Source organism: Megascapheus bottae, chromosome 3 (assembly GCF_031878675.1).
Source record: "Megascapheus bottae isolate mThoBot1 chromosome 3, mThoBot2.hap1, whole genome shotgun sequence".
Classification (NCBI taxonomy): domain Eukaryota; kingdom Metazoa; phylum Chordata; class Mammalia; order Rodentia; family Geomyidae; genus Megascapheus; species Megascapheus bottae.
Genome location: NC_143511.1, coordinates 45,809,241 through 45,834,933, shown reverse-complemented (window position 1 = coordinate 45,834,933; position 25,693 = coordinate 45,809,241). Strand labels below are relative to the sequence as shown.

At 36.1% G+C, this 25,693-nt stretch overlaps 1 protein-coding gene across 1 annotated transcript in view; it reads right to left on the bottom strand.

Annotated features, from left to right (window-relative positions):
- Positions 1–2,298: 2,298 nt before the first annotated feature.
- Positions 2,299–25,693, bottom strand: part of Ccdc171 (coiled-coil domain containing 171) — a 304,559-nt gene continuing 281,164 nt past the window's right edge. The window contains exon 26 of the mRNA XM_090330023.1: positions 2,299–3,914. Coding sequence (XP_090186149.1) covers positions 3,690–3,914 — 225 coding nt within the window. The 3' untranslated portion in view covers positions 2,299–3,689. The remainder of the gene's footprint in view (positions 3,915–25,693) is intronic.

The window sequence follows — 25,693 nt, the reverse complement described above, 5'->3', positions numbered from 1 at the left end:
TATAAGCTGAATTGTTAACTGACAAGTCCTTTTGTGCAGCTACTCAGCTACTTAACGATAACATTTAAGTGAAAAAAATTAAAAGGTACTATTTCTGGAAAATCAGCTGGAAAAAATAAAATAAATCTAGGCTTTGGAGTTACAGATTTTGGCTTACAAATTTTATGAAACTTGTGATCTTAGTAAATCACTTAAAGTTTTACCTACTCAGATATTCATGTATTAAGTTGCCATATAGGTATTCCCAGGGAGTTATTGTGAGAGTCTTAGAGTTCTACTATACTGTCTGCAATAGTTGTTCAATAAATATTCTTTTCCAACATTAGAACCTTATCTATAAAGCATGCAGAGTAAAACAGGATACATTTACCATTGTTTATGTGGTACATAACTCAAATTCAGATATACCTGGTAAATAAAGTACTACAAAAATAGTAAGTATCCATATGGATTGTCTTCCTTGGGTTTCTTTGTGAAAACATCCTGAACTTTCTCTTTGCCCTTAGGTGAAATGTTTACATAGCTTCTGGTGATGTCCTTTCGGAATTTTATGTCATGGGTCATGGATGTGACAACTCATCATAAAAGTGAGCTTTGAATTGTAGACAAGCCCTTAAAGAAAATCACATTTTGTACTATTAAAATATTCGTGCTCAAAAACAGTAATTATCTCATTAAGTATTCAGTAATAACATGCATATAGGATATATATATTAATAGTATACATTAAGCATTCAGTAATAGCATAAATATAAAATATAGTTGCTATGTTGAATAAGAATGAGACATTTGGTAAAAAAATGAAGTGTCATTCTTTTATTTAAAAGGTTATTTAGCTATACCATTAAACTATCACTGAACTAGTACTTCTTAGAACTTCCTAAACCTTTTTGCGTTCGTGTTGCGTCATTCCAAAGCATTATATTAAAAGTGATGGGAAGTTTTCAAAAACTAAGTGCAGTGGGTATCAGAACAGTAAAGTTAGGAATCCCTTTGATATTGGTGGATGATACAGGTATTTTTCTAGATCACAGGTTAGTAAGAAAAATCCACATACTGAGGTGTAAAGTAAAATGTCCCTTACCCTACAAAAACATTTGAAATCATTCTCCTGAGAAATGTCTAGTCCATACATCATTCTTAAGAAGTAAAGAAGTTGATAGCACAAACTGTCCTTGCCATTGCAGCACAGATCTCAAATATGCAGCAATTGGTCACTAAGGTGCTCAGAGGCAGTCGAGAGTTTCTTAGATCTCCATAGGACATGTCATTAAATCTTCTCCTCCTGCTGAGTTTGACTTCTGGGAAAACAAAGCATATGGTATAAATATTACTATATTTGGTAGTGGATGCTAATGATTGCTCAGGAGGCTCATCCTTCAGTTTCTATGGCCTTTAGCGTCTAGTTGCTTATAAATGTGACATGCTTCGATTTGATTTAATAATCTTTTTGAATTTATAGTCAGAATTTACTGTGTAAAATTTGTCTGCAAGATCAAATACACATATACATGGAGACACACATTTATTTTGGAAATTATCCTATCAACAGATTGTAAAATTAAGGCAAGCAGACCTAAGCCTGCCCAAGGCACATTTTACAAAGGCATTTACTCTCCTTAAATCAGTAGAGTTTGAAAATAAATTCAACAGAGATGTATGCACACAGACACAGACATGTAAGTTACATACAGTAACATTTTTCTGTAGTATAAAAATTGGAAGTTTAATGAAGTCACATCACCTAAAGAACTGTTTGTCAATTTCCATATGGAGAATATCCTCATCGTTGCACAGAATGACAGAAGACAATATTTGGGATTGTGTATAAATTATTCTATGATCTATATAAAAACAATCAATAGCACATTCTGTGTTACTATAAATTCACAGGTTGAATCTCATCCAGATTGTATTACACAGGGCATATAAAAAAGAATTCCAAAGAAAGAATTAAGGGAAATAAAATTTTATTCCATATAAAAAGCTTTTTCAAGTGTTATACAAAGCTAATTAAACTAGCTCAGTATTATAAAAGAAATAGTATTGTGTTACACAGTATGACAATAATAGTGCTGTATCACCTCTGACAGCATATATCACTTGGGTGCTCTGGCTAATAACATAAATAGTATGCAGATTTTATTTATCAAGGCCAATAAAAACTCTCAGAAGTTGGATATATTTGAATCAAATGTCACAGCAAACACAACATAGATTTTTACAATGCATACTGTTATTTTCTAATGCATTCATAATGAAAAATTCCATAATGAAAAAATAATATAAAATACAGATTTTTGCATCAAAATTCATTGTCAAAAACTACAGTTTCCTTTAGAAGTTAATGTCAGTGGGAAGTTAAATGATTAATACAAAAACAGATACATATTACAAATATTCTTTTGTTCTTCACTTACCATGATGTAAACAAACTGCAAGGATTTAACCTTTAAGGGTTAAAGAGTTTAATCAATGTCAATGTCTGATCTTCTGAAGGCGATAAAGAACAGTCTGTCTAGTGATACCCAACAGAACATCACTTTGTCAAGCCACAAAGCGCCCAAAAGCTTGTCAAGTAAGTTACCAGAAACCTCTTTGTGGTTAGAACTCAGCTCCTTCCTGCTTGACCTATTATTTGATATTTGACCACTTGGTTGCAAGACACTTGCTCTTTCTAGCTGAAATGTCACTGGGGCATCTTGTCAGCTCCCCGACATCTCGGCCTGACATACAATTTTACTTTTGTGTGCTACAAGGCAGAAAATGCAGGGCAATGGCCTTGTTTTAAATTCTGTCAGCATCAAAGATGGGCGTCACTCTCGGGTCCTACCAACAACAAAAACAAAAAAGGAGCCTATTTTGAAGGTCAAAACAACCATTACCTTGAAGTTTTCAGCTTCTACTCAATATATTACCTGTTATACTGGTGTGGGAAGTGTCCTTATAAAGTGGCTAAACATACCAAGGAAATCCTCCCAGCACAATTGCTGTACTTTCTGATCAAACGCAGACTTGATAAAAGGATGAGTTTTCAATCCCTGCAGGGACCAGATTCAGCAGTTAACTTGTTCAAATGGGCAAGTGGTATCATGTAGCTTTACAAGGAGCAACCTGACCTTCTCACATTGACCAGGAGTGACATTATTGTGCAGGAGGAAAAGCAGTCACATCATTTCTGTTTTGCACAACCTGCTTAAAGTTTGCAACTAAATGCTTGTCTTCAGTTGAGCTGACAAGAGAGAAGAGGGGCTCAGTGAACCATGGCAGGGCTGCCATGAAATGACAGGAATCATTGGCATACATTTCAAATAGCTCTCTCAATCCTATTAAAGTATTGCAGTCCTGCTTTAAAATAGACAAGTATGAAACAACTTTGATAGATAGAGACTAAAATGGCTTATTGATTTTTTAAGTCCGAGGGAAATTACCCAAAAAGTGTCATTCTTTAACATTTAAAAATATGTTACATAAAAATGAGCAACTGTGATAATAAATAAAAGTTAAGAGAGAGGAACTAGGTTATTTCATTTTTCAGGGAGACACAGATTCCTGCACACATCAAGTTACTGCACGATTTTTAAAACCCACCCCTAGTGCTGAAACAAAATTCAAGTAATAAGAAAATCCCCCTTAAAAACAATTTTAATTGTATTCTTAGCTCTTCCTCCATTGTTTTATTTCATAAGTCATAATCCACTCTGACTTGGTCTTTTGACATTAACAGATATTAATGGAGAGGAGTGAGATGATGTTAGAGAATGGGGTGCAGTATTTATAAATGTCTCCTTAAAGAAAGTATAAGTTGTATCAAGTTCAGCTTGCAATGGCAAAAAATCCCCAACAGCAATTCTGTCAGCAGGAAGAGTAGCTCTTGAAGGAATGGAGAGATTTGAATGGTCTCTTGATCCTGGCTGTGACACACAAAAGAGAAATATAATAAATACTAAGTACAAAATTCTTTTTTCTGAGACACATTTTATTGTAATGTATAGAGGGTAACAGTTATATTCATCAGATAGTAGGTGCATTACTTCTCATACATTGATAACACTTCTCATGTTTGTATCCCCATTTCTGGCTCCCCACCCCCTCCCAATCATCTTGTTTCCCTCCTTCCCTTTCCTATTTCAAATAAACAAATAAATGTACACATAATATGATAGGTAACAAAGTCAGATATGCTAACAATATGAGATTAACCAAAGGGCAACAAAAGAGAAGAGAAATAACATAGTATTTATCCTGTGTGATTGTTGTTCTAAGTACAAAATTCTTAACAGAGCCTAAAACCATAAACAAGGAAGTAAATGCATATCATATAACATAAAGTGAGATGGAGATTTCCATTTAAATACTAAAATAAAAATACAAAAAAAATAGTATTTTTCAGATGACTGAAAAATGACTGGGAATCTATCCTATGTCCCAAAAGATCAACAGGAAAAACACTAAAATTTTGTATAAAACTTTCTGTAGGGCCGGGAGTTTGGCCTAGTGGTAGAGTACTTGCCTAGCATGCATGAAGACTGGGGTACCACACACATAGGAAAGTTAGAAATGTTAATGCTGTGGCTCAGGTGGTAGAGCACTAGCCTTGAGAAAAGTCCAAGGACAGTGCTCAGACCCTTAGTTCAAGACCCAGGACTTGCAAAAAAACAAAAAACAAAAAAACCCAAAAAAAACAAAACCCCAAACCTTTTTGTAGGCCTGAAAGTTGGTGGCTGATGCCTATAATCCTAGCTATTCAGGAGGCTGAGTTCTGAGGATCACAGTTCAAAGCTAGCTCAGGAAGAAAAGACATAAGACTTCTATCTCCAATTAATCGTCCAAAAACCTGAAGTAAAGCTGTGGTTCAAATCACAGAGCACTAGCATTAAGTTAAAAAAAAAAAAAAAAAAGGGCCAAGAGATGTTGCCAGACTCTCAGTGCAAGCCCAGGTTCCTAGTTCAAGCAGGCACACATGCACACACACACACACACACGCACACATGCACGCACACACACGCGCACAAACACGCACACACACATTTTTATACAGCTATTGTATCAAAATTCAGTACAACAAGGCATGTTTACCTCTGCTTCAATTCATTACCAATTTACATAAGTGAATGTTACCAGCATTATTTCAATATGCTCATAATATGCATTGTATTATCTGTTAGATTAGACTGTTAGAAATTACACTATGGGTATTTAGTTTAATTTGTCAGGCTGGCTTACTTAATTGACAAATATAGCACAAATAAAGGTAAGGAAATCATTGTGATTTCTAGAAAATAACACTGATGTATAAAATTCTAATAAAAATATTTTGCCTTTATGCTTGACAATCATGCCACCATTCAATTTTAATAGACTTTCCCTTTGTAAGTATGTATAAACCATGCATCAAAATAACAACCAGAACAAGGAAACAACTGTTCATATTTTCCAACATTACTGGTATGCAGAATCAAACACAAGATCTGCTATATAATCATGATATACATAACAACAAAACTAATGACTGGATAAAGCCATACACTTAAGCTGTAAGCCACCTTGATAGCTAGTAAATACTTAATGTGCATAAAGTCTAATAGCAGGTATTAATTTATGACATTTAAAATACAAAAATAGTGATCAATCTTATGTCAGCAGTTTCCAGATTCCAGCAAATAAGTGTTAACTGAACTAACAATCATTATTTCAAGTATCTCCACTAAAATCCCATACCTTATTACGAAATTTTTCAGAACACTTTCCTTGGTAGATCTTCTTATAGTTTTGTTAACAAAATAACATAGGGCTTAAGGGGTCTTCCTTATTATGTTATGTTATACAAAACTGCTCCTACATGTGAAAACAAGAAGGAAGCAATTGCTTGTGTTTGGAAGCAATTGTACTTGTGTTACCATTTTTGTAGATTTTTTTAAAAGTACAAGAGAAAAATCCATGTCTACAACCTAACACCTAGTTCAGCAATTTTCTTTGATCTCTGTTCTTTTGATTTCTTGATGCTCCACTGCAAAGCTGATAGCTGACAGAAATCATTTTTTCATGCTAGAACTTAATAACAAAAAACCCTAAAATGGCCACTTGGATGATGAAAAAGATTTACATTATTCCCAATAAAGGAAAAATATGGCAAATTTATGTATTGACACTTATTAGCAGCTCTGACAACTTTTAAAGAACCTAAATGCTGGGGCTGGGAGTTTTGCCTACCATGCACAAGACCCGGGTTCAATTCCTCAGTACTACATACATAGAAAAAGCTGGAAGTGGTTCAAGTGGTAGAGCTCTAGCCTTGTAAAAGCCCAAGGGCAATAAAAGAAATGAAAATCAGAACAACTTTGAGATTCATCATTATTCCAGTCAGAATGGCCATTATCAAGAAATCTAATAACAACAGATGCTGGTGAGGATGTGGCCAGGAAAGATCACTACTACACTGTTGGTGGGATTGTAAACTAGTTCAACCACTATGGAAAGCAGCATGGCAATTCCTCAAAAGACTAAACATAGAGCTCCCCTATGACACAGCAATTCCACTACTTGGCATTTACCCAATCATCCAGAAACAAGGACATACTAAAGCCACTAGCACAACAAGTTCATTGAAGCACTATTTACCATAGCAAAGATATGGAACCAAGCTAGATGCCCCTCAGTAGATGAGTGGATCAAGAAGATGTGGGACTTATACACAATGGAATTCTATGCTTCCATCAGAAAGAATGACATTACCCCATTTGTAAGGAAATGGAAAGACTTAGAAAAAATCATATTAAGTGAAGTAAGCCAAAGGAACATAGGCTCCATGGTTTCCTTCATTTGTAATACTTAGTACACATCTAGGACTCTCCTAGCACAGGATTACAATAGCTCAAAACATAGGTACATAAGGTCATACAGGATGAGACTAAATGAAAGGAACTCTAGGATATAGAAACAAGAGCTTTATCTTGTGTGATTGTTATTCTTAATGTACTATGTTATTTCTCTTCTCTTTTTTTTTGCCCTTTGGTTAATCTCATATTGTTACTGTATCTGACTTTGTTACTCAGTATATTGTATATATGTTTATTTGGTTATTTGAAATAGGAAAGGGAAGGAGGGGAAACATGGTGATTGGAAGGGGCTGGGGAGAGGGATATAGAAACAAAAACATGAAAAGGGTATCAATGTGTGAGAAGTAATGTACCTACTACATGGCGAATGTAACTGTGACCCCTCTAGGCATTATCCTGACAATAAAAAATACAATAAAATAAAAGCTCAAGGGCAGTGCTCAGACCCTGAAATCAAGCCCTGGGACTGAAAAAAAAAAAAAGGACCTAAATCCTGGGCCCAAGCATATCAATTTGAAGAGAGATATCCCAATTAAGTCAAGGCTGGTGGAGAGCCTGCTGCACTTATACTGGGCCTAGAGACATACTGTCTCATTTTTTTTTTTTCCCAGCTGTGTGCTAGAGTCAGCAGCAACACCAGAGCCAGGTGAGCTCCAGGGCCAAATTTTACATTCTACTACAGTGGGGGAATGCTGGAAAGGCACAGAATTTGGGGCTTGCAGCAATAGTATTCTTCACCAAAACAAAAGAATATCATCAGGTAGGTGCTGGGGCCTTTTTGCTTACTGGCAAACTATACTTGTATGTGTTTAAGGGTTTAAAAAGTTACAATGTAATTTTTAATACATGTAATAGGAACATTAAACTAAATCTATCCTTCACCTCATGTATTTGATATTCTACCAGAAAGAGTAAAATGTACAGTACTCAGTTATTAGCTATATTCACCACACTGTGCCATAAATGTGAAAAAATTTAAAAATCAAACATTCCTCCTAATCTAACAGGGCTTTGTACCCTTTTATCATCTCTCCAGATTCCTCAATCCAAGCCTCAGGTGATCATCCTTCTGCTGTGTTTCTATAAGATCAATGTTTTAGGATCCATATGTAGGTAAGAATATGTTGTATTTGTTCTTTTGTGAAAGGTTGATTTCACACAGCATTGTCCATCAACAGTGAAACAAAGGATATAGTCTCTTCCCTTTGAAAGCTGAATAGCATTCCACTGTGTATATAGTCCATCTTTACTTTGTCCATTCACTGCTTGATGGACACCTAGTTGGACTCCATAACTTGGCTGCTGTGGGCTATCATGCTATAGTGCTGCAATGAGCGTGCTCTTCACTTAATATGCTGATTTCAAATTTGTGGGGCAAATACCTAAAATAAGGGTTACTAGATTGTATGGGAATTGTATTTTCAGTTCTGTTGTATTTTTTTACATCTTTGTACTTCATATTCCAGTCTAAGAAACTGTATGAGAGGAGAATATACAGAACTAGACCTAGAGAGTATTTTTGATTATTAAAAAGTATGCTTTGTTGTTACAAATACACAGATGTATTCATGAATACATGACAACATACATTTTCCTGAATGTATAAAAAAACACTGAAGAACACAGTAGCCTATTAAAATCTGAGTATGGTATATGCTTCTGGTCATGAGGTTAGAGAGTATTTTCTTTCTGATGTTTTAGACTAGAGAAAGGTACATGTACCAAACTGATCAACTCACCTGTTTGAGCAGTATTAGAGACAGTAGAACTTCTCCAAAGTTTCCTTTTTAAAAATTTAATTCTATTGTCAAGATGATGTACAGGTTACAGTTATATATGTAAGGTAATATGTACATTTCTTGTGGAACACTGTTACCCCTCCCTCATTTTTCTCCCTCTTTTCCTTTTCCCCAATTCCCTCCCCCTGAAAGTTGTAAAGTTCATTTCTATATATCTTCTTGTGTCATTATTGCACTGGTTTACCCTGTGTCCTTTGTCTCACCATTTTGTTGTTTCTCTTCCCTTTCCCAAATCAGACCAATGTATATAGAAGACAAAGGGTACCAAAATCAAATACAGAGATAACAGGGAACCCTACTACACTGTTGCTGGGAGTGTAAACTTGTTCAACCACTCTGGAAAGCAGTATTTAGGTTCCTCAAAAGACTAAACATAGAGCTCCCCCGTGACCCAGGAATACCCTACAAACAAGGCCATACTAAAGCTACTAACACAAAGATGTTCATTGCAGCATTATTTACCATAGCTACAATATGGAACCAACCCAGATGCCCCTCAGTAAATGGATGGATTAAGAAAATCCAATGCAATTCAATGCTTCCATCAGGAAAAAAATGACAACACCTCATTCATGAGGAAATTAAAAGATGTAGAAAAAAATGTTTTAAGTGCAGCAAGCCACACCCAAAGAAATACAGACTATATGGTCTCCCTCATTGGTAATAATTAATGTATGTCTAGGATAGTCTTACCAGAGGCTCATAGTATCTCAATAGCTATGTACATATGACCATAAGATGATGTTAATCAAAATGAATTCTAAGATATGGAAACAAGAGGTTTTTCTTTGTTGTTGTTTCTAATGTACTGTATGAAGTTACTTCTTTATTTTTCCCTTTGAAGTTTTCTTTTTTGTTCTTCTGAATCCATCAGCTTAACATGGTATAAACTTAGGGAAGCAGTCCTTCAAGGAAGGTCTCTTCTAACTGCTTCAGTTCTCTAAGTCTTGACATTCTACAAAAGGGCTCCTTGTTTCCTTTTATTTCATTCTAGTTTTTAATATGCCTATTTTCTACTGTGTGAAAGAAAGCACCCTTTCATCTCATATAACAATTTTAAACTGAACAATCTTGAAATGGAATATTAAGCATTTCTCCAGTATTTCAAATCAGACTCAGTTTTTACATAGTTGCTTCTAACCTTATTTTCTAGACACAGGAGAGAACCTAAAAATCTTGAAGGATGGAAGATCGGTGGAGGATGGCAGCAGTTCAGTGTGAGTCTTTCTGAGCTCTCACCAAGATACCAGCGCTTCTCGGCAGCTCAGACCCGCCGGCTCCAGACACAGCCAAACAGAGCCTGTGCGAGCCCAGAGTCATCACCTAGCCGTGGCGTGCACCTGCCAGCTTCACGGAACCAGAAAATCCAGCAATTTGTGAGTACCTCCAAGGAGAAGTTTCCACTTCTGCTAGTGGAACAGCATTAGGAAGGAAGCCCCTCTCCCACCAGCTGAGAGCAGTGCCATCTTGACTGCTGGCAAAGACCCGGCCAAACCAACTGGAGCCTGAGAAGTGGTGCTGGCAGCGCCATCATTCAAAAGGGCAAAGGATTTCCCAGAGGCAGCTTAGCCAGAAGTCTGCCCCCCCCCCCCCCCCCCCCCCCGCGCTAGCTGAAGTCCCTCCCCCTGCGCCGTTCATGACTCTTCCAGTTTCTTTTTTTTCTGCCCAATCAAGCAAACTGATCAGAAAAACTGCAAAGCCAAATCACAAGAGAAAAAGACTTCCTAAAGTGTTTGGATCGCAAATTTCATGGATACACAAGTTTCCCATCCTGCCACCCCAGCAAAAAAAAACCTGAAGAATACCCCTTTTTTTTCCTCTTTTTTTCTACCCTTTTTCTTTTGCATTTTTATGTGTTCTTATTTTTTTTTGCCGTTTTACCTACACCTTTTTTAAAATAATTTTTTATTGTGATTAATAGAAGGGTTACATTATATTCACCAGATAGAAGGTGCATAACTATACCTTTTTTTAAAATGTTATGATTCTTTCCTTTTTTTTTCTTCTTTTCCCACATTCCTTCTGTCATTGTTGTCATTCCTAGAAACATAGTGACAGCACTGGGTACAGACTGGATACAAATAATATTTATATTGATACAGTCACCTGCTTTTTAATCTGTAGGTTCTTAACCCTAGTATCACAATAGTGTGGGATCTCCCCCCAACTTTTTTCTTTGTTTTTCTTTTTCTTTTTTTTTTTGTTGTTGGGTTTTTTTGGCTTTGTTTTATTTTTTCTTTTTAAAATTTTTTATCATTGAACTCTCCTAGATATACCTCCCTCTTTTCTTTATATAGCCTTCTTATTACTCTTCTTATTTTTATAAGTTTTATCTTATTTTTTCTAAACTTTGGATTTTACCTATCTATCACCTTAGCTCAGTTATCCTTTTCTTCATTACTATATTAATCTTACACTCCTACATTACTCTTTTCTTACCTCCCCTGTTGTCTTTCATACTATTTTTCTATTTCTGGTCCTCAGTTCATTCTTCAACCCATATAATTCATGGATTTACAGTTGATGGTTGTTGAGCAATATGGTATATCTAGGTGTTCAATTATACTCTCGAACCAGAGGGACTTACATACAATAGAGATTGGATGGAGGGGTTTATTGTTTTGGTCACAAAACAGTGATCAGTAGTGGTATTAGATTTGTCTGTAAATGCACAAAAAGAAAGAGAGAGTAATAATACCAATCTAAAAGTGCGAACATCTATTGTCTGGCCAGCTAAAGAGGTCTAGGTTGATTATATCTTAAAAATTGTAATCTTGTTTAGTATTAATCTTGCTCCCATTTTCAAATGAGCAGAACAAGAAACTCAAGAAAAATGTCAAATCAAGGAATAGTATCTCCCACTCAATATAAACAGGCAATGGAGCAGTCAACGGCAAAGCTAGAGGAGAGTCCTCAGTGCTATACACATGCAATTGGTAAACATGATTAATGAAAAGTTTGAAAACATACAGAAAGAGATAAGGGAGGAAGCCACAGCTAAACAAGAGGAAACCATAAACAAGGTGATATGTGAAAAAGGGGAAGCCATAAAGGAGGCCATAATAAAGGTTTTTCAAAGAAAAATGGATGAATTCATAGAATCCACAAACAAAAAGCTGACCAAACTCCAACAAATGTCCAATGAGAATAAAGCTGCTGAGCTAACCACTCAAATGGAAATCAAGGAGTTAAAGAAACCCATACATGATCTAAAACAAGATATGCAAGGTATCAAAAATGAGCAATTAGAAGGCCCTAATGAAAGCATTTAAAAACGGCAGGAACTAATAAATATTTCTCAATCCTAACTCTCAATATCAATGGACTTAACTCTCCAATGAAATGGCATAGACTGTCTAGTTGGATCAAAAAGAAAGATCCATTGTTCTGCTGTCTTCAAGAGACACATCTTGCCCAAAAACCAAACATTTTTTGAAAGTGAGAGGTTGGAATAAAGTTTATCAAGTTAACGACCCCCATAAACAGGCTGGAGTTACCATCCTCCTATCAGATAAAATAGACTTCAAACTAAAATTAGTGAGAAAAGACAAAGAAAGTTATTACATAATAATAAAGAGATCTCTCCTCCAGGAGGACATAACCATCCTAAATATCTACACACCTAATCCCAGCCCGCCGAACTTCATCAAGCAAACTTTACTTTCACTGAAACAATACATAGAACAAAACACAGTGATTGTTGGTGACTTTAACACACCACTCTCACCAGGCAAAAACTCAACAGAGAAACCTCAAAATTGAACAACTGTATAGACTAACTAGATCTAACAGACATCGGCAGATTATTTCACCCAGCAACAACACAATATACATATTTTTCAGCAGCACATGGAACATTTTCTAAAAGAGACCACATTTTAGGGCATAAAACAAACAGGTGCAGATTCAGAAACACTAAAATTATTCCCTGCATTCTCTCAGACCACAAGGGCATCAAACTGGAACTGAACACCAATCTACACCAACGAAAACCCTGTAACTCATGGAGATTGAACAACACATGGTTGAATCACCAATGGGTCATCAAGGCGATCAGAACAGAAATCCAACAGTTTATAAATTTAACAAAAAGAAGCACACAAAATACCAGCTGCTTTGGGACACAGCAAAGGCAGTACTCAGAGGAAAATTTATACCTCTGAGTGTCTATAATAACAAATTGGAAAAATTGCAAATCAACAATTTAATGTGTCATCTTAAGCTCCTGGAAAAAAGAGCAACAAACCAACCTTAATCACAGTAGAAGGATGCAAATTATTAAAATAAAAGCAGAATTAAATGAATTAGAGTCCAAAAAAAAGGATAGAAAGAATTAACAAAACAAGCAGTTGGTTCTCTGAAAATATTAACAAAATTGACAGACCCTTAGCAAATCTTACCAAAAAAAGAAGGGAGCATACAGAAATAAACAAAATCACAGATGAGAATGGTAATATCATGAAAGAAATTACCAAGATCCAGAGCATCATGAGGGAATACTTTTGAAACCTTTATGCCAAAAATTTGAGAATCTAGAAGAAATGGATGAATTTCTAGCCAATATTAACATACCCACACTGAAACAAGAAGACCTAATTCAACTAAACAGACCTATTTCAAGCACTGAAGTAGAAATGGCAAAAAGAGACCTTCCACCTAAAAAGAAGCCCAGGGACAAATGGATTCACAGCTGAATTCTTTAAGGTCTTCAAAGCGGAGCTCACGCCAATATTCCTCAAGCTCTTCAATGAAATTGAAAATGAAAGCTCTTTGCCAAACTCATTCTATGAAGCCAGTATAACCCTCATCCCCAAACCAGACAGAGATTTATCAAAGAAAGAGAACCATAGACCCATTTATTTGATGAATGTTGATGCAAAACTTCTCAACAAAATACTGGCCAACTGTCTACAACAACTCATCAAAAAAATCATACACTATGATCAAAAACGATTCATCACAAGGAGGCAAAGCTGGTTCAACATATGCAAATCAATTAATATAATTCCACACATCAACAGGAGCAAGGACAAAAATCACATGATTGTCTCAATAGATGTGGAAAAGGCATTTGACAAGATCCAACACCCCTTTATGCTAAAAGCTCTGGAGAAACTAGGAATCCATGAAACAATTCTCAGTATAATAAAGGCTGTGTATGAGAAACCCACAGCTAGCATTATACTTAATGGCGAAAATCTAAAGCCATTCCCCCTAAAATCAGGAACGAGACAAGGATGCCCACTCTCTTCAATCCTCTTTGACATAGTATTAGAATTCCTAGCCAGTGCAATAAGGCAAGAAGCAAGCATAAAGGGGATCTAAATAGTGAAAGAAGAAGTGAAACTTTCCCTCTTTGCAGATGACATGATTCTGTATTTAAAGAACCCTATAGACTCCACTCCCAAGTTCCTTGAATTGATTCAAAACTTTGGCAAGGTAACAGGGTATAAAATTAACCTTCAAAAATCAACTGGCTTCCTATAAGCAAACAGTGAGAGGAACGAGGCAACAATCAGGAAAGCAACTCCTTTTGCAATAGCCTCAAAGAAAATAGAGTACCTAGGAATTAACTTAACTAAGAATGTAAAGGACCTTTTTGATGAAAACTTTAAAACCCTGAAAAAGGAAATTGAAGCAGAACTGAGGAAATGGAAAAACCTCCCATGCTCCTGGATTGGAAGAATTAACATCGTGAAAATGGCAATCTTGCCAAGGGCTATATACAAATTCAACGCAATACCCATCAATATCATAATGTCATTCTTTAAAGAAATAGAAGAGGCAGGGCGGGAGTTTGGCCTAGTGGTAGAGTGCTTGCCTAGCATGCACGAAGATCTAGGTGTGATTCCTCGGTGCCACATGCATAGAAAAAAAAGGCTGAAAGTGGTGCTGAGGTTCAAGTAGTAGAGCTTTAGCCTTGAGAAAGTCCAAGGAGAGGGCTCAGGCCCTGACCTCAAGCCCAGGACTAGCAAAAAAAGAAAGAAAGAAATAGAAGAAGCAATCCAAAATTTCATATGGAATAATAAAAGACCCCGATAGCAAAAACACTTCTTAGCAGAAAGAACAGTGCAGAAGGAATTTCAATACCAAACATTAGACTCTATTACAGAACCATAGTGACCAAAACAGCTTGGTACTGGCACAAGAACAGGCCTGAAGACCAATGGAATAGAACTGAGGACACAGATTTAAACCACAGACCTATGGCCATCTAATCTTTAATAAGGGAGCAAAAAAAAAAATAGAATGGAAGAAAGACAGCCTCTTCACCAAATGGTGCTGGCAGAACTGGTTAAGCACCTACCTGCAGAAAACTAAAGTTGGATCCTTCTTTGTCACCCTGCACTAGGACTAACTCCAAATGGATCAAAGACCTTGAAGTAAAAGCTGATACACTGAAAACTTTACAAGAAGGAATAGAAGATACACTAGGTCTCCTTTGCACAGGTCGAAACTTTTTCAATAAGGACCAAGAAACATAACAAATCAGAGAAAGGCTGGATAAATGGGACTGCATTATACTGTAGAGCTTCTGTATGGCAAGGGACACAAGTAGCAAATTAACTAGAAAGCCTACAGAGTGGTAGAAGATTTTCACTAACCATACAACATACAAAGGCCTCATATCTAAAATATATCAACAGCTCAAAAAATTGAATCACTTCAAAACTAATCTCCAAAGAAATAACCATCCCATTAAAAGATGGGCCAAAGACTTAGAGAGTCTTCTCTGAAGAAGAAATAAAAATGGACTATGGACTATGAAGAAATGCTCAACATCTCTGGCCATAAAAGAAAAGCAAATCAAAACAACTCTAAGATTCCACCTCACTCCAGTTAGAATGGCCAGGATCAGGAAATCTAATAACAACAGATGCTGGAGGGGATGTGGCCAGGAGGGATCACTACTACACTGCTGGTGGGAGTACAAACTTGTTCAACCACTATGGAAAGCAGTATGGTAGTTCCTCAAAAGACTAAACATAGAGCTCACCTATGACCCAGCAATTCCACTACTTGGCATTTACCCAATCATCCAGAAACAAGAACATACTAAAGCCACTAGCACAACGATGTTCATTGCAGCACTATTTACCATAGCAAAGATATGGAACCAACCCAGATGTCCCTCAGCTGATGAGTGGATTAACAAGATGTGGTATCTATACACAATGGAGTTCCATGCTGCTGTCAGAAAGAACGATATCACCCCATTTGAAAGGAAATGGAAAGACTTAGAAAAAAATCATATTAAGTGAAGTAAGCCAGACTCAAAGGAACATATATAGGCTCAATGGTTTCCCTCAGTTGTCATAATCAGTAGAAACCTTAGGCTTTCCTAGCAGAGATTCACAATAGAACAAAATCTAGATACATAAGGCCATATAGTATGATGCTTAATGTAAGGACCTCCAGTATATAGAAACAAAAGCCATATAATGAGTGATTGTTGTCCTTAATGTACTATGTTATCTCTCATCTCTTTTGCTATCTCTTGGTTATCTCATATTGTTACAATATTTCACCTTGTTATCTGATATATTTTATATATGTTTAATTGGTTATTTGAAATAGGAGAGGGAAGGGGGAAATCAAGATGAGAGGGGTGAGAGGGGGACGGAAATGGGGACCATGACATGAGAGAGGGTATCAACATTTGTGAATATCTGGTGAATATAATGAAACCCTTCTCTTAATTACAATAAAAATATATATAAAAAATAAAATAATAGTTACATATTAACTATTTTTCTTATTACAAATCATATTCAGAAATATACCATAATGTTTTTCTAATGTACGACAGTAAAAGACAGCTAAGGGGCCAGGAGTTTGGCCTAGTGGTAGAGTGCTTGCCTAGCATGCACCAAGACCCGGGTTCGATTCCTTGGTACCCCACATACATAGCAAAAGGCCGGAAGTGGTGCTGAGGCTCAAGTGGTAGAGTGCTAGCCTTGAGAACTGGCCAAAAAAAAAAAAAAAGACAGTTAAATACCTTTGTTTCAGAGACCATCTGAAGCTAATATTCACTATCTGATCTTACACTTTAAATCTGTAAAGTTTGTGATTGTTTAAACTGCTTTTTAAACTGCCATGGTGTTCTAGTAGTAATCTTATGTAAATCTAAATTTAGGCAATTTTTTCAAAAATAAGTTAGGTACCTGAAATAAAAGCTAGGTGTCATGTGAATCTTTATGGAAGCACTTTTTTTTACTCAGTAAACTATAAATGATTCTATTTGAAATGTTACATTTTATCAGCTAAATACATATTCACAATATATAATGTATCTACTAAATTTCTCCATTTAAAAAATATGTTGTGAAATGAAGTTATTGGACACATCCAATAGTCATTTTCAAGATTCTAATATCTTAATTTTGTACGAATGTCTTCCAAGCCAGAAAATAAAAATAAAACATCAGGGGCTGGGACTTTGGCCTAGTGGTAGAATGCTTGCCTAGCATGCATGAAGACCTGGGTTCGATTCCTCATTACCACATACATAGAAAAAAAAGCCAGAAGTGGTGTTGTGGCTCAAGTGGTAGAGCCCTAGCCTTGAGAAAGTCCAAGGTCAGTGGTCAGGCTCTGAGTTCAAGCCCCAGAAATGGCAAAAAAAATGAAAAACCTTAGTGTAATAATAACCATTCAATAAATTATCTACAAATCAAAGCTGTTTTAATCACCCAAAGATTCTCAAACACTGACACCACAACATCTATCTCCAGTGTTGCATTTGTGATCAAGTTAGTTCTTCTAGAATTTAGTGTTATAAAAAGTAAGGGGAAGCATGAGTTAGTAAGGCTAACTCTGTGGAGCTTATGCTAAGCATATAGTCTGCTGAGAATACTAGAGTGGAGATTAGCAGACCAGAGTTTCCATTCCCAAGTCTATTATGATGTAACCAAGCAGGCAAATTAGTTCACCCAAGCAAATTAGTCCTATCTACAAACTGGGGAAGACGGTACTCTCTATCCATGAAGTTCTATATATCTATTATAATTCTGTATATGATAGCATATGTGCTAATATTAATGTCTATCACCTATGGCTGACCTTAACTTTGAAAACCATGTTTTTCTCAAATATTATACTTGTTTTGTTTTTAGTTTGTTTTTTTTTTCAGGTAGAGTCTCATTTTTGCCTGGGCTAGCCTCAGATTGTGATCCTACTACCTCCACCTCCCATGTAGCTAAAACTACATGGTCTATACCACCATGATCAGAATGTGTACTGAAGATTTTGAGATGACAAAGATGGACTGTTCTTAAAGGAATGGAACAAATATTGTACATGGCTCTGAAAAAAAGAATAGATAACAAATTAATCTACTGTTTTAATAAATTAAATTCCAAAGTATACCCTTTTTCATTATTTCAATTTACCATGTTGTTATTTTAAATCTTGAGTTTTATTGATTAGAGTAGAATGGAATAGGTCAACATAAACTGTTAAAGCATCCACAGAGGGTGTTACACTGAGGCTTTCTTGCCATTTCTATTTTAATTCATAATTTGCTTTTATCACTACATTCTAAATACTTAGCCTCATATTTTTTTTGCTTTTGATTCTATACTTCATGATAACCAAACCATACCTATTTCCAGTTTGGCTATGCTGATATTACAGGGACTTAAGTTTGCACAGACAAATGGAGTTAGCAATAATCACCTATATCACTCACACACACACACACATACGCTCTTACAGAATACTCAGTCACATACCAGATATATAGATGTACATGTGCCACATAAACACAAATGTATAGACCTGATAGGTACAGTCACATACATGAGCATTTACATATCTGTTATCATACCATTGAATATTTGTAGTTACCAATTCTAATTTCTAGTTATAAATGTCAAACCTGTCCAGATATTTGATGCATTTTTCTCCCTGTCAGTTAGGCCAGCTTGGTGCTTCAGCATATTGAGATCAAGGCATGAGGGGAAATACCTTATACATTTGGAGTATCTTTTCTTTTCTTTTTTTTTTTTTTTTTTTTTGGTCATGGGGCTTGAACTCTGGGCCTGGGCACTGCCCCCGAGCTCTTCAGCTCAAGGCTAAAGCCCTACCACTTGAACCACTGCCCCACTTCCTACATTTGGAGTATCTTAAGAATTCCTGTATTCCTAGCAATCACAAAGGTAGAAGTAAATCAAGAAATAGAAGATACCAACTTGATTCATATCTCAATTCTTCCCTCAAGCAGACCCTGGCTCTCCAGTTCAAGTTCTCTGATTCAAGTTGAGCCCCAACCTCTTGGCTGATATGGAAAATTGATTGGATTAATTAATGGTTATGGATTTTTTTATTTATTTTTTTATTGTAATTAGTAAAAGGGTTACATGATATTTGCCAGATAGAAGGTGCATTAATTCACATACATTGATACCCTTTCACATGTCTTGGTACCCATTTCCCTCCCCCCACCCCCTACCCGTCTTGGTTTTCCCCCCTTCCCTATCAAATTTCAAATATCCAAATACAAATAAATTCAATATATCAGATAACAAATTGAGATACTATAACAATATGAGATAACCAAGGGACAGCAAAGGAGATGAGAGACAACATAGTACATTAAGGACAACAATCATTCATTATATGGCTTTTGTTTCAATATCCTGGAGGTCCTTTCAATTAGCTTCACATTATATGGCCTTATGTATCAAGATTTTGCTCTATTGCAGATCTCTGCTAGTAGAGCCCAAGGTTTCTACTGATTATGACGAATGAGGGAAACCATTGAGCCTAAGTTCCTTTGAGTCTGGCTTACTTCACTTAATATGATTTTTTCTAAGTCTTTCCATTTCCTAACAAATGGGGCAATGCCATTCTTTCTGACAGCAGCATAGAATTCCATTGTGTACAAATACCACAACTTGTTGATCCACTCTTCAATTGAGAGACATCTAGGTTGGTTCCATATCTTTGCTATGGTAAATAGTGCTGCAATGAACATTGTGGTGCTAGTGGATTTAGTATGCCCTTGTTTCTGGATGGTTGGGTAAATGCCAAGTAGTGGAATTGCTGGGTCATAGGGGAGTTCTATGTTAGCCTTTTGAGGCACTGCCACACTGCTTTCCATAGTGGTTGAACGAGTTTGCACTCCCACCAACAGTGTAGTAGTGATCCCTCCTGGCCACATCCCCTCCAGCATCTGTTATTATTCGTTTTCCTGATCCTGGCCATTCTAACTGGAGTGAGGTGGAATCTTAGAGTTGTTTTGATTTGCATTTCTTTTATGACCAGAGATGTTGAGCATTTCTTCATGTGTCTATAGGCCATTTTTGTTTCTTCTACAGAGAAGACTCTCTTTAAGTCTTTGGCCCATTTTTTAATGGGATGGTTGTTACTTTGGAGGTTAGTTTTGGAGTGATTCAATTTTTTGAGTTGTTGATATATTTTAGATATGAGGCCTTTGTTCGTTGTTTGGTTGGTGAAGATCTTCTCCCACTCTGTAGGCTTCCTAATTAATTTACTAGCTATGTCCTTTGCCATACAAAAGCTCTGCAGTTTAATGCAGTCGGTTATGGATTTTTTTTTGCCAGTCCTGGGCTTGAGCTCAGGGCCTGAGCACTGTCCTTGGATTTTTCTCAAGGCTAGAGCTCTACCACTTGAGCCTCAGCACTACTTCCGGCTTTTTCTAAGTATGTGGTACCAAGGGATTGAACCCGGGTCTTCATGCATGCTAGGCAAGCACTCTACCACTAGGCCAGACTTCCAGCCCTGGTTATGGATTTTTGATGCTCCTTATGGACATGCTCTTCATAGCTCCTAGACCCCCTATCCCATCTCAGCTACCATTTCCTCACAGACAATGTGCAATCTAGTTTGTCCCTAAATATGATGTTCCATGGCTTATACCTGCTTCCTCTGTCTGCCTTTGTGGAATAAACTCTCCACTTTGCAAACTCAAGATTTATCTCTTTGCTAAGGCCTTTCCAGAATCTCTTCCTACCTTTTCCCAACAATAGTTACCAGCAAAATCCAATCCAAATTTTATATTCTGTGTAAGATTTTTATAATATTTTTCTATAAAGCTATGAATATCCAATGTTATGAATCCAAACTTTGTATTCTTAGTACTTCACAGAACTTCTACATACTAGAAAAGAGTCTTAATTGGTGAATGACTGAAAACATAAGCCATTCATATTATCATTCCATGGTTTTTCTTAGATTACTACTTGGTTATTTTACATACTACAGGTTTAGCAGAGAGGAGAAGGCTTGAAGCTGGAGAGACTTCAGACATTGAACTTTTTCCTGCCATTTAGTATATAGTCTTTGACAAGTTATTTAATCTATGTGATCTTGTGTTCTCTGTGAAGTAAGAAAAATAAATAGGTAAAACACATCATTACAATAGGGTTACACTATTAATTTATTTTTAATTGATGCAGATCAGTTAAAAGAGGAACCTAATTAGAAAATACCACAAAGCCTGTTTCTGAGTTTCCTACCTGGTATGTTGTATATACGTTTATTTGGAATAGGGAAAGGGAGGAAAACAGGATGATTGAGAGGGGGTAGGGGGAGAGAAACTGGGACAAAACCATGAGAAGGGGAATCAATATGTGAGAAGTAATGCACCTACTACCTGATGAATGTAAGTGTAACCCCTCTATACATTGTCCCAACAATAAAATAAAAAATAGCACTAAGGGTAGTATATTTGTTATAACTTATAGGAAACCCAAAATACCATTGATTTAAATAGGACAGAACTTTATATTCTCTGATAAAGGTAAAGAAAGATATTTGTCTTTGTGATTGTTGTTGTTAATATACTATGTGAAGTTATTTCTCTTCTCTTTTCCCCTTGTGGTTAATCTCATGTGATTACTCCATCTGACTTTGCTGCCTGGTATATTGTCTATTCATTTGTTTATTTGAAATAGGAAAAGGAAGAGGAAAAACAAGATGATTGGGAGGGGGAGACAGAGGGGGACAAAAACATGAGAAAAGGGTTTCAATGTTCAAGAAGTAATGCAACCACTACCTGACAAATGTAACTGTAATCCCTCTATATATTACACTGACAATAAAATACAATTTAAAAAAGAAAGCCAACAGGAATCCAGGCCACTTTTATCATGAGTTCTGGAGCTTAAGATGTGGCTACTACCTCAGAGTTAAAATTGGCTGCTCAAGTCAGGTAGTATAACTCATATCTATAACCTCAGCCACTCAAGAAGTAGAGATCAAGAGGAATACACTTTGAGGCCAGCCTTGGCAAAAAATTAGTGAGACCTTCCATTCAACAAACTTGGGATGGTGGTTCTTGCCTGTAATTCCACCTATATAGGAGATATAGGTAGAAGGATCATGGTCCAGGATGGAGTACAAGACTACCTGAAGAAAAATTTTAAAAGACCCAAAACACAAGTGGCTAGAAATATGGCTTAAGTGGTAAAGCACTTGCCTAGAAAGCACAAGGTTCTGAGTTCAAACCCCATTATCAACCACCCATCCATTCCCCCAAAAAGCTGCTGAAGTTCCAGATAATGTGTTGTATTTACAGAAGGTCAGAGGAAAGAAAAGAGCAATGCTTCATTTAAAGACATGTCCTAAAATTAAACACTTGCATCGCACAGGTTAGAACTTAGATCATATGGACAACTTAGTTTCAGAAAGGCTGAGGAATATATAGCTCCCTTTTCCCCTTGAGTATCCTAGTTAATATTCAGAGTCACTATTACCAATAAGAAAAAAATGCACATCTGAGGGAACCCTTGCAGCTTCTGTCTCAGTGCACATTACCTGTTTGGTGGGGTAGTGCAATGACCACCAAACATAGGTAAAGGTGCTCAACTTCATTCCTAACTAAAGACACATGACATGTTAACCATCTGGCACTTTCCACCTATCAGATGGGAAAATGAGATATCTGATGGTGCCCACTGCCAGTAAGAGGTAAACTGACTATACGTCAGTAGGGGTAAAACCTGGTGAAGACTTTCTCAAAGACAAAATTTTAAGCCTATTTACCCTTTGTATTATCCAGTAGGCTATGGCTATCTTCACTAAAAAAAATCTATATACCTACATGCATGTTGTATTTTAAAGATAGGCAAAAATTCACAGTCATGTATACACACCCCTATTTCCTGGAGAAAAGAACCATAAAACTTTTCCTTATGAGTTAGGATGTAGCTCAGTGGTAAAGCCCTTGCCTAGGAAGGACTGCAAGGCCCTGGGATGAATTTCAGCACCAAAAACATGTAAAAAAATTATCTTTGAGAAAAAGGACTGATTTTAGAATTTGGGTTATGGATATAAAAAAACTTTAAAAGTATACATTTTCCTACTGATAGTACTTTATCTTTAAAAATAATTTGAATCATGAACAAGAGTTATTAACTGACAGTTCACAAAATTGAGTATACATACAACTAACAGCTAAATAGGAGAAATAGTTCTCACTAGAAACTAAAAATGGAAAGCAAATGAGATATTTACTGCCAACAAAAATGGGACTTCTAAAATTAAAGTACTGTATGTCAGTGACAGCACTGTTGAACAAGCATATAAATTGTATAAAATGACAGGACCATTTGAACTATAATTGAGCAACTAGCTTAAATCATGACTGCTATTTAACTAACAATATCACTTATAATAAGGTTCTTCATTAGCAGCTGATAAAAATTGGAATACAGTGATTCCCTTGCCTATTGCTGGAATTACATTCAAGAGATCCCCTGCTATAGGTGAAAATCCATGACATAGCAGCTTTAGATGGCTGTCCCTGGCTACATCATGGTTCACTTCCTGCTATTTTGCAGATTTTCGTCTATGGCAGGCATATCTGGACCCTAACTCCCGGGATAGGTGAGGGATCACTATTTACATGTTTAAAAAAATAAAAAAACATGATACAGTAAAGAAACAGTAAATGAACCACAATAAAGTGAGGGGGGATTGTAATCCAATATGCAACCACAGAAGTGTAAGTAACTTGCAACCACTTGATAGAATATTACAAAACTATAAAATTTATGGCAACAAATTTCTGCATAACATGAACCATGCTTAGCCCTAACCAAGAGTCGTGTAACATTTTCTATAAAGGACCAGATAAAACTTTATGCATTGTAGGCTATTTTGTTACAATAAATGAGCTCTGCTGTTTTAGTATGGAAGTAGCCATAAATAATATGGCAATGAATTATTGAGTCATGTTCCAATAGAAGTCTACGTATGGATACTAGAATTGTTATTTCAAATACTTTTTGTGTACAGTGAAATAGTCTCTTTTCCCCAACAATTTTAAAATCTAAAAAAAGTGTTTTAAGTTTACAGACCATATAGAAGCAGGTATCACAGGACTTGGTCCACTGACTGTGCTTCATTCTGAATATGTGAACTCAGCACAGAGAATTACATATGGAAGATGTTTAGAGGTAGTAGAATAATTGTAATTTTTCCCCATTCCCTTGGCTTTTTCCCATATTATTTACAATAAGCATTTCCTGATTTTATAGCCAAAAGTTCGTATCTTAAAACAATTAATTGTACTGAAACTAAATATTACTTCCTACATACTGAAATATGTATATGTATATTATAGGCTGAAACGTGTAGCCAAAATTAAAATGTAATTGTTTAAAATTCTCCAAGGATATGTCTTTAACCCAGGTGTGCCGCAAGTTTTAAAAAGATTTTGATTTAACAGAGAATGCTCTCATTTCCACATTTTCTAACTAATATTCACAATCTCACACTGAATGGACACATATGTAAAGAATTATACTAAGTAAGTTGTACCTCTTTTCTGCACAAATATAACTCCTTACCCAAAGTGGCTGCTCAAAACTAATGTGCCTTCATTTTACTCCAAATAGCACTGCAGCTGCCAAATCAAAACTGCTGTGGTTAAAATGTACACAAATTACATTCTCTCAGGGAACTATTAGGCAAAAGTTTTCTGACCACCTCCTCATTACTGAAAGTTTTCCTCTAAACCATAACTCTGTCAGAAATTTAATAATAATCAAAAAGAAATCAACTTGGTTTTTTAATAGTATGTTTGTCTCTGAGTGGAATTGTTCATTGTGCTTTAAGTTAAAGAGGAGAAGGAAGAATCATCTAACATGTAAAGTTTGAAAGAGATGATTTCCTAAACCTTACTAAAAAGGTTAATATCAGTAAATCATAATCTTAACAAACTTAGCAAGAAACTTACATTTTACAATCTGACACCTGTTCTTTTTCTTGCCCTCCCTCCCAATGCTGTTTTAAACCACTTTCCCTTATTACTTCTTTTTATCACACCTGAAATCCTTAACAGTTCTTCAGGGGTGTTGTGCTTATTTCCCTGCTGGCTATCAGCAGTGCAAGTTCTAAATTCTGCAGGGCTGTGGACCCAATGGCCAGGCTTCCTGCATGGTCTTTCCAGAGGCCTAGTTTGAAGAATGGGTTCCTTGCTTATTGTCAGTAAGAAAAGGACACTTCCGATATAAGCTGAGCCATGTGATCTGGGGGGTCTTATCTATGGAATTTCTTCAAATCACAAGCACTGTAGTGTCTTCTAAAAGAAATCACATAGATATCAATGACATTTCCCTTTCATGATATGCAGTAATGTTATATCTGACACAATCAGGCCATTTTCCAGGAGTTTCAAACAAAACCTTTCTCTACAGAGAACATCCTACAGAGGAAACTCTGAGAACAATGTGACCGTTTTTGTATGTGATAAAATCCATTTTCACCAATTTTAAAATATACATACTTGTTTTTACCTATTTATTTTCAGGTAGCACTAGGATTTAAACTCCTACTTGCTATGTGAGAACTCTATCACTTGAGCCATGCTTCAATCTTTTCTTGTTCTCATTTTGCTAATAAGACCTTGCTTTTTCCCTGGACCATGATTATATATTTTGGATAGGAGCCCCCACTTTGATGCATGACTTCTTCATGTTTAATTTTCTCTTTATTCTGCTAATCATGTCCTTCACTATGGAGAAACTATCTAGCATTTATTGTATATAAGATACTGTTTTAGGTCTAGGGATAAAAATAGTGAATTAA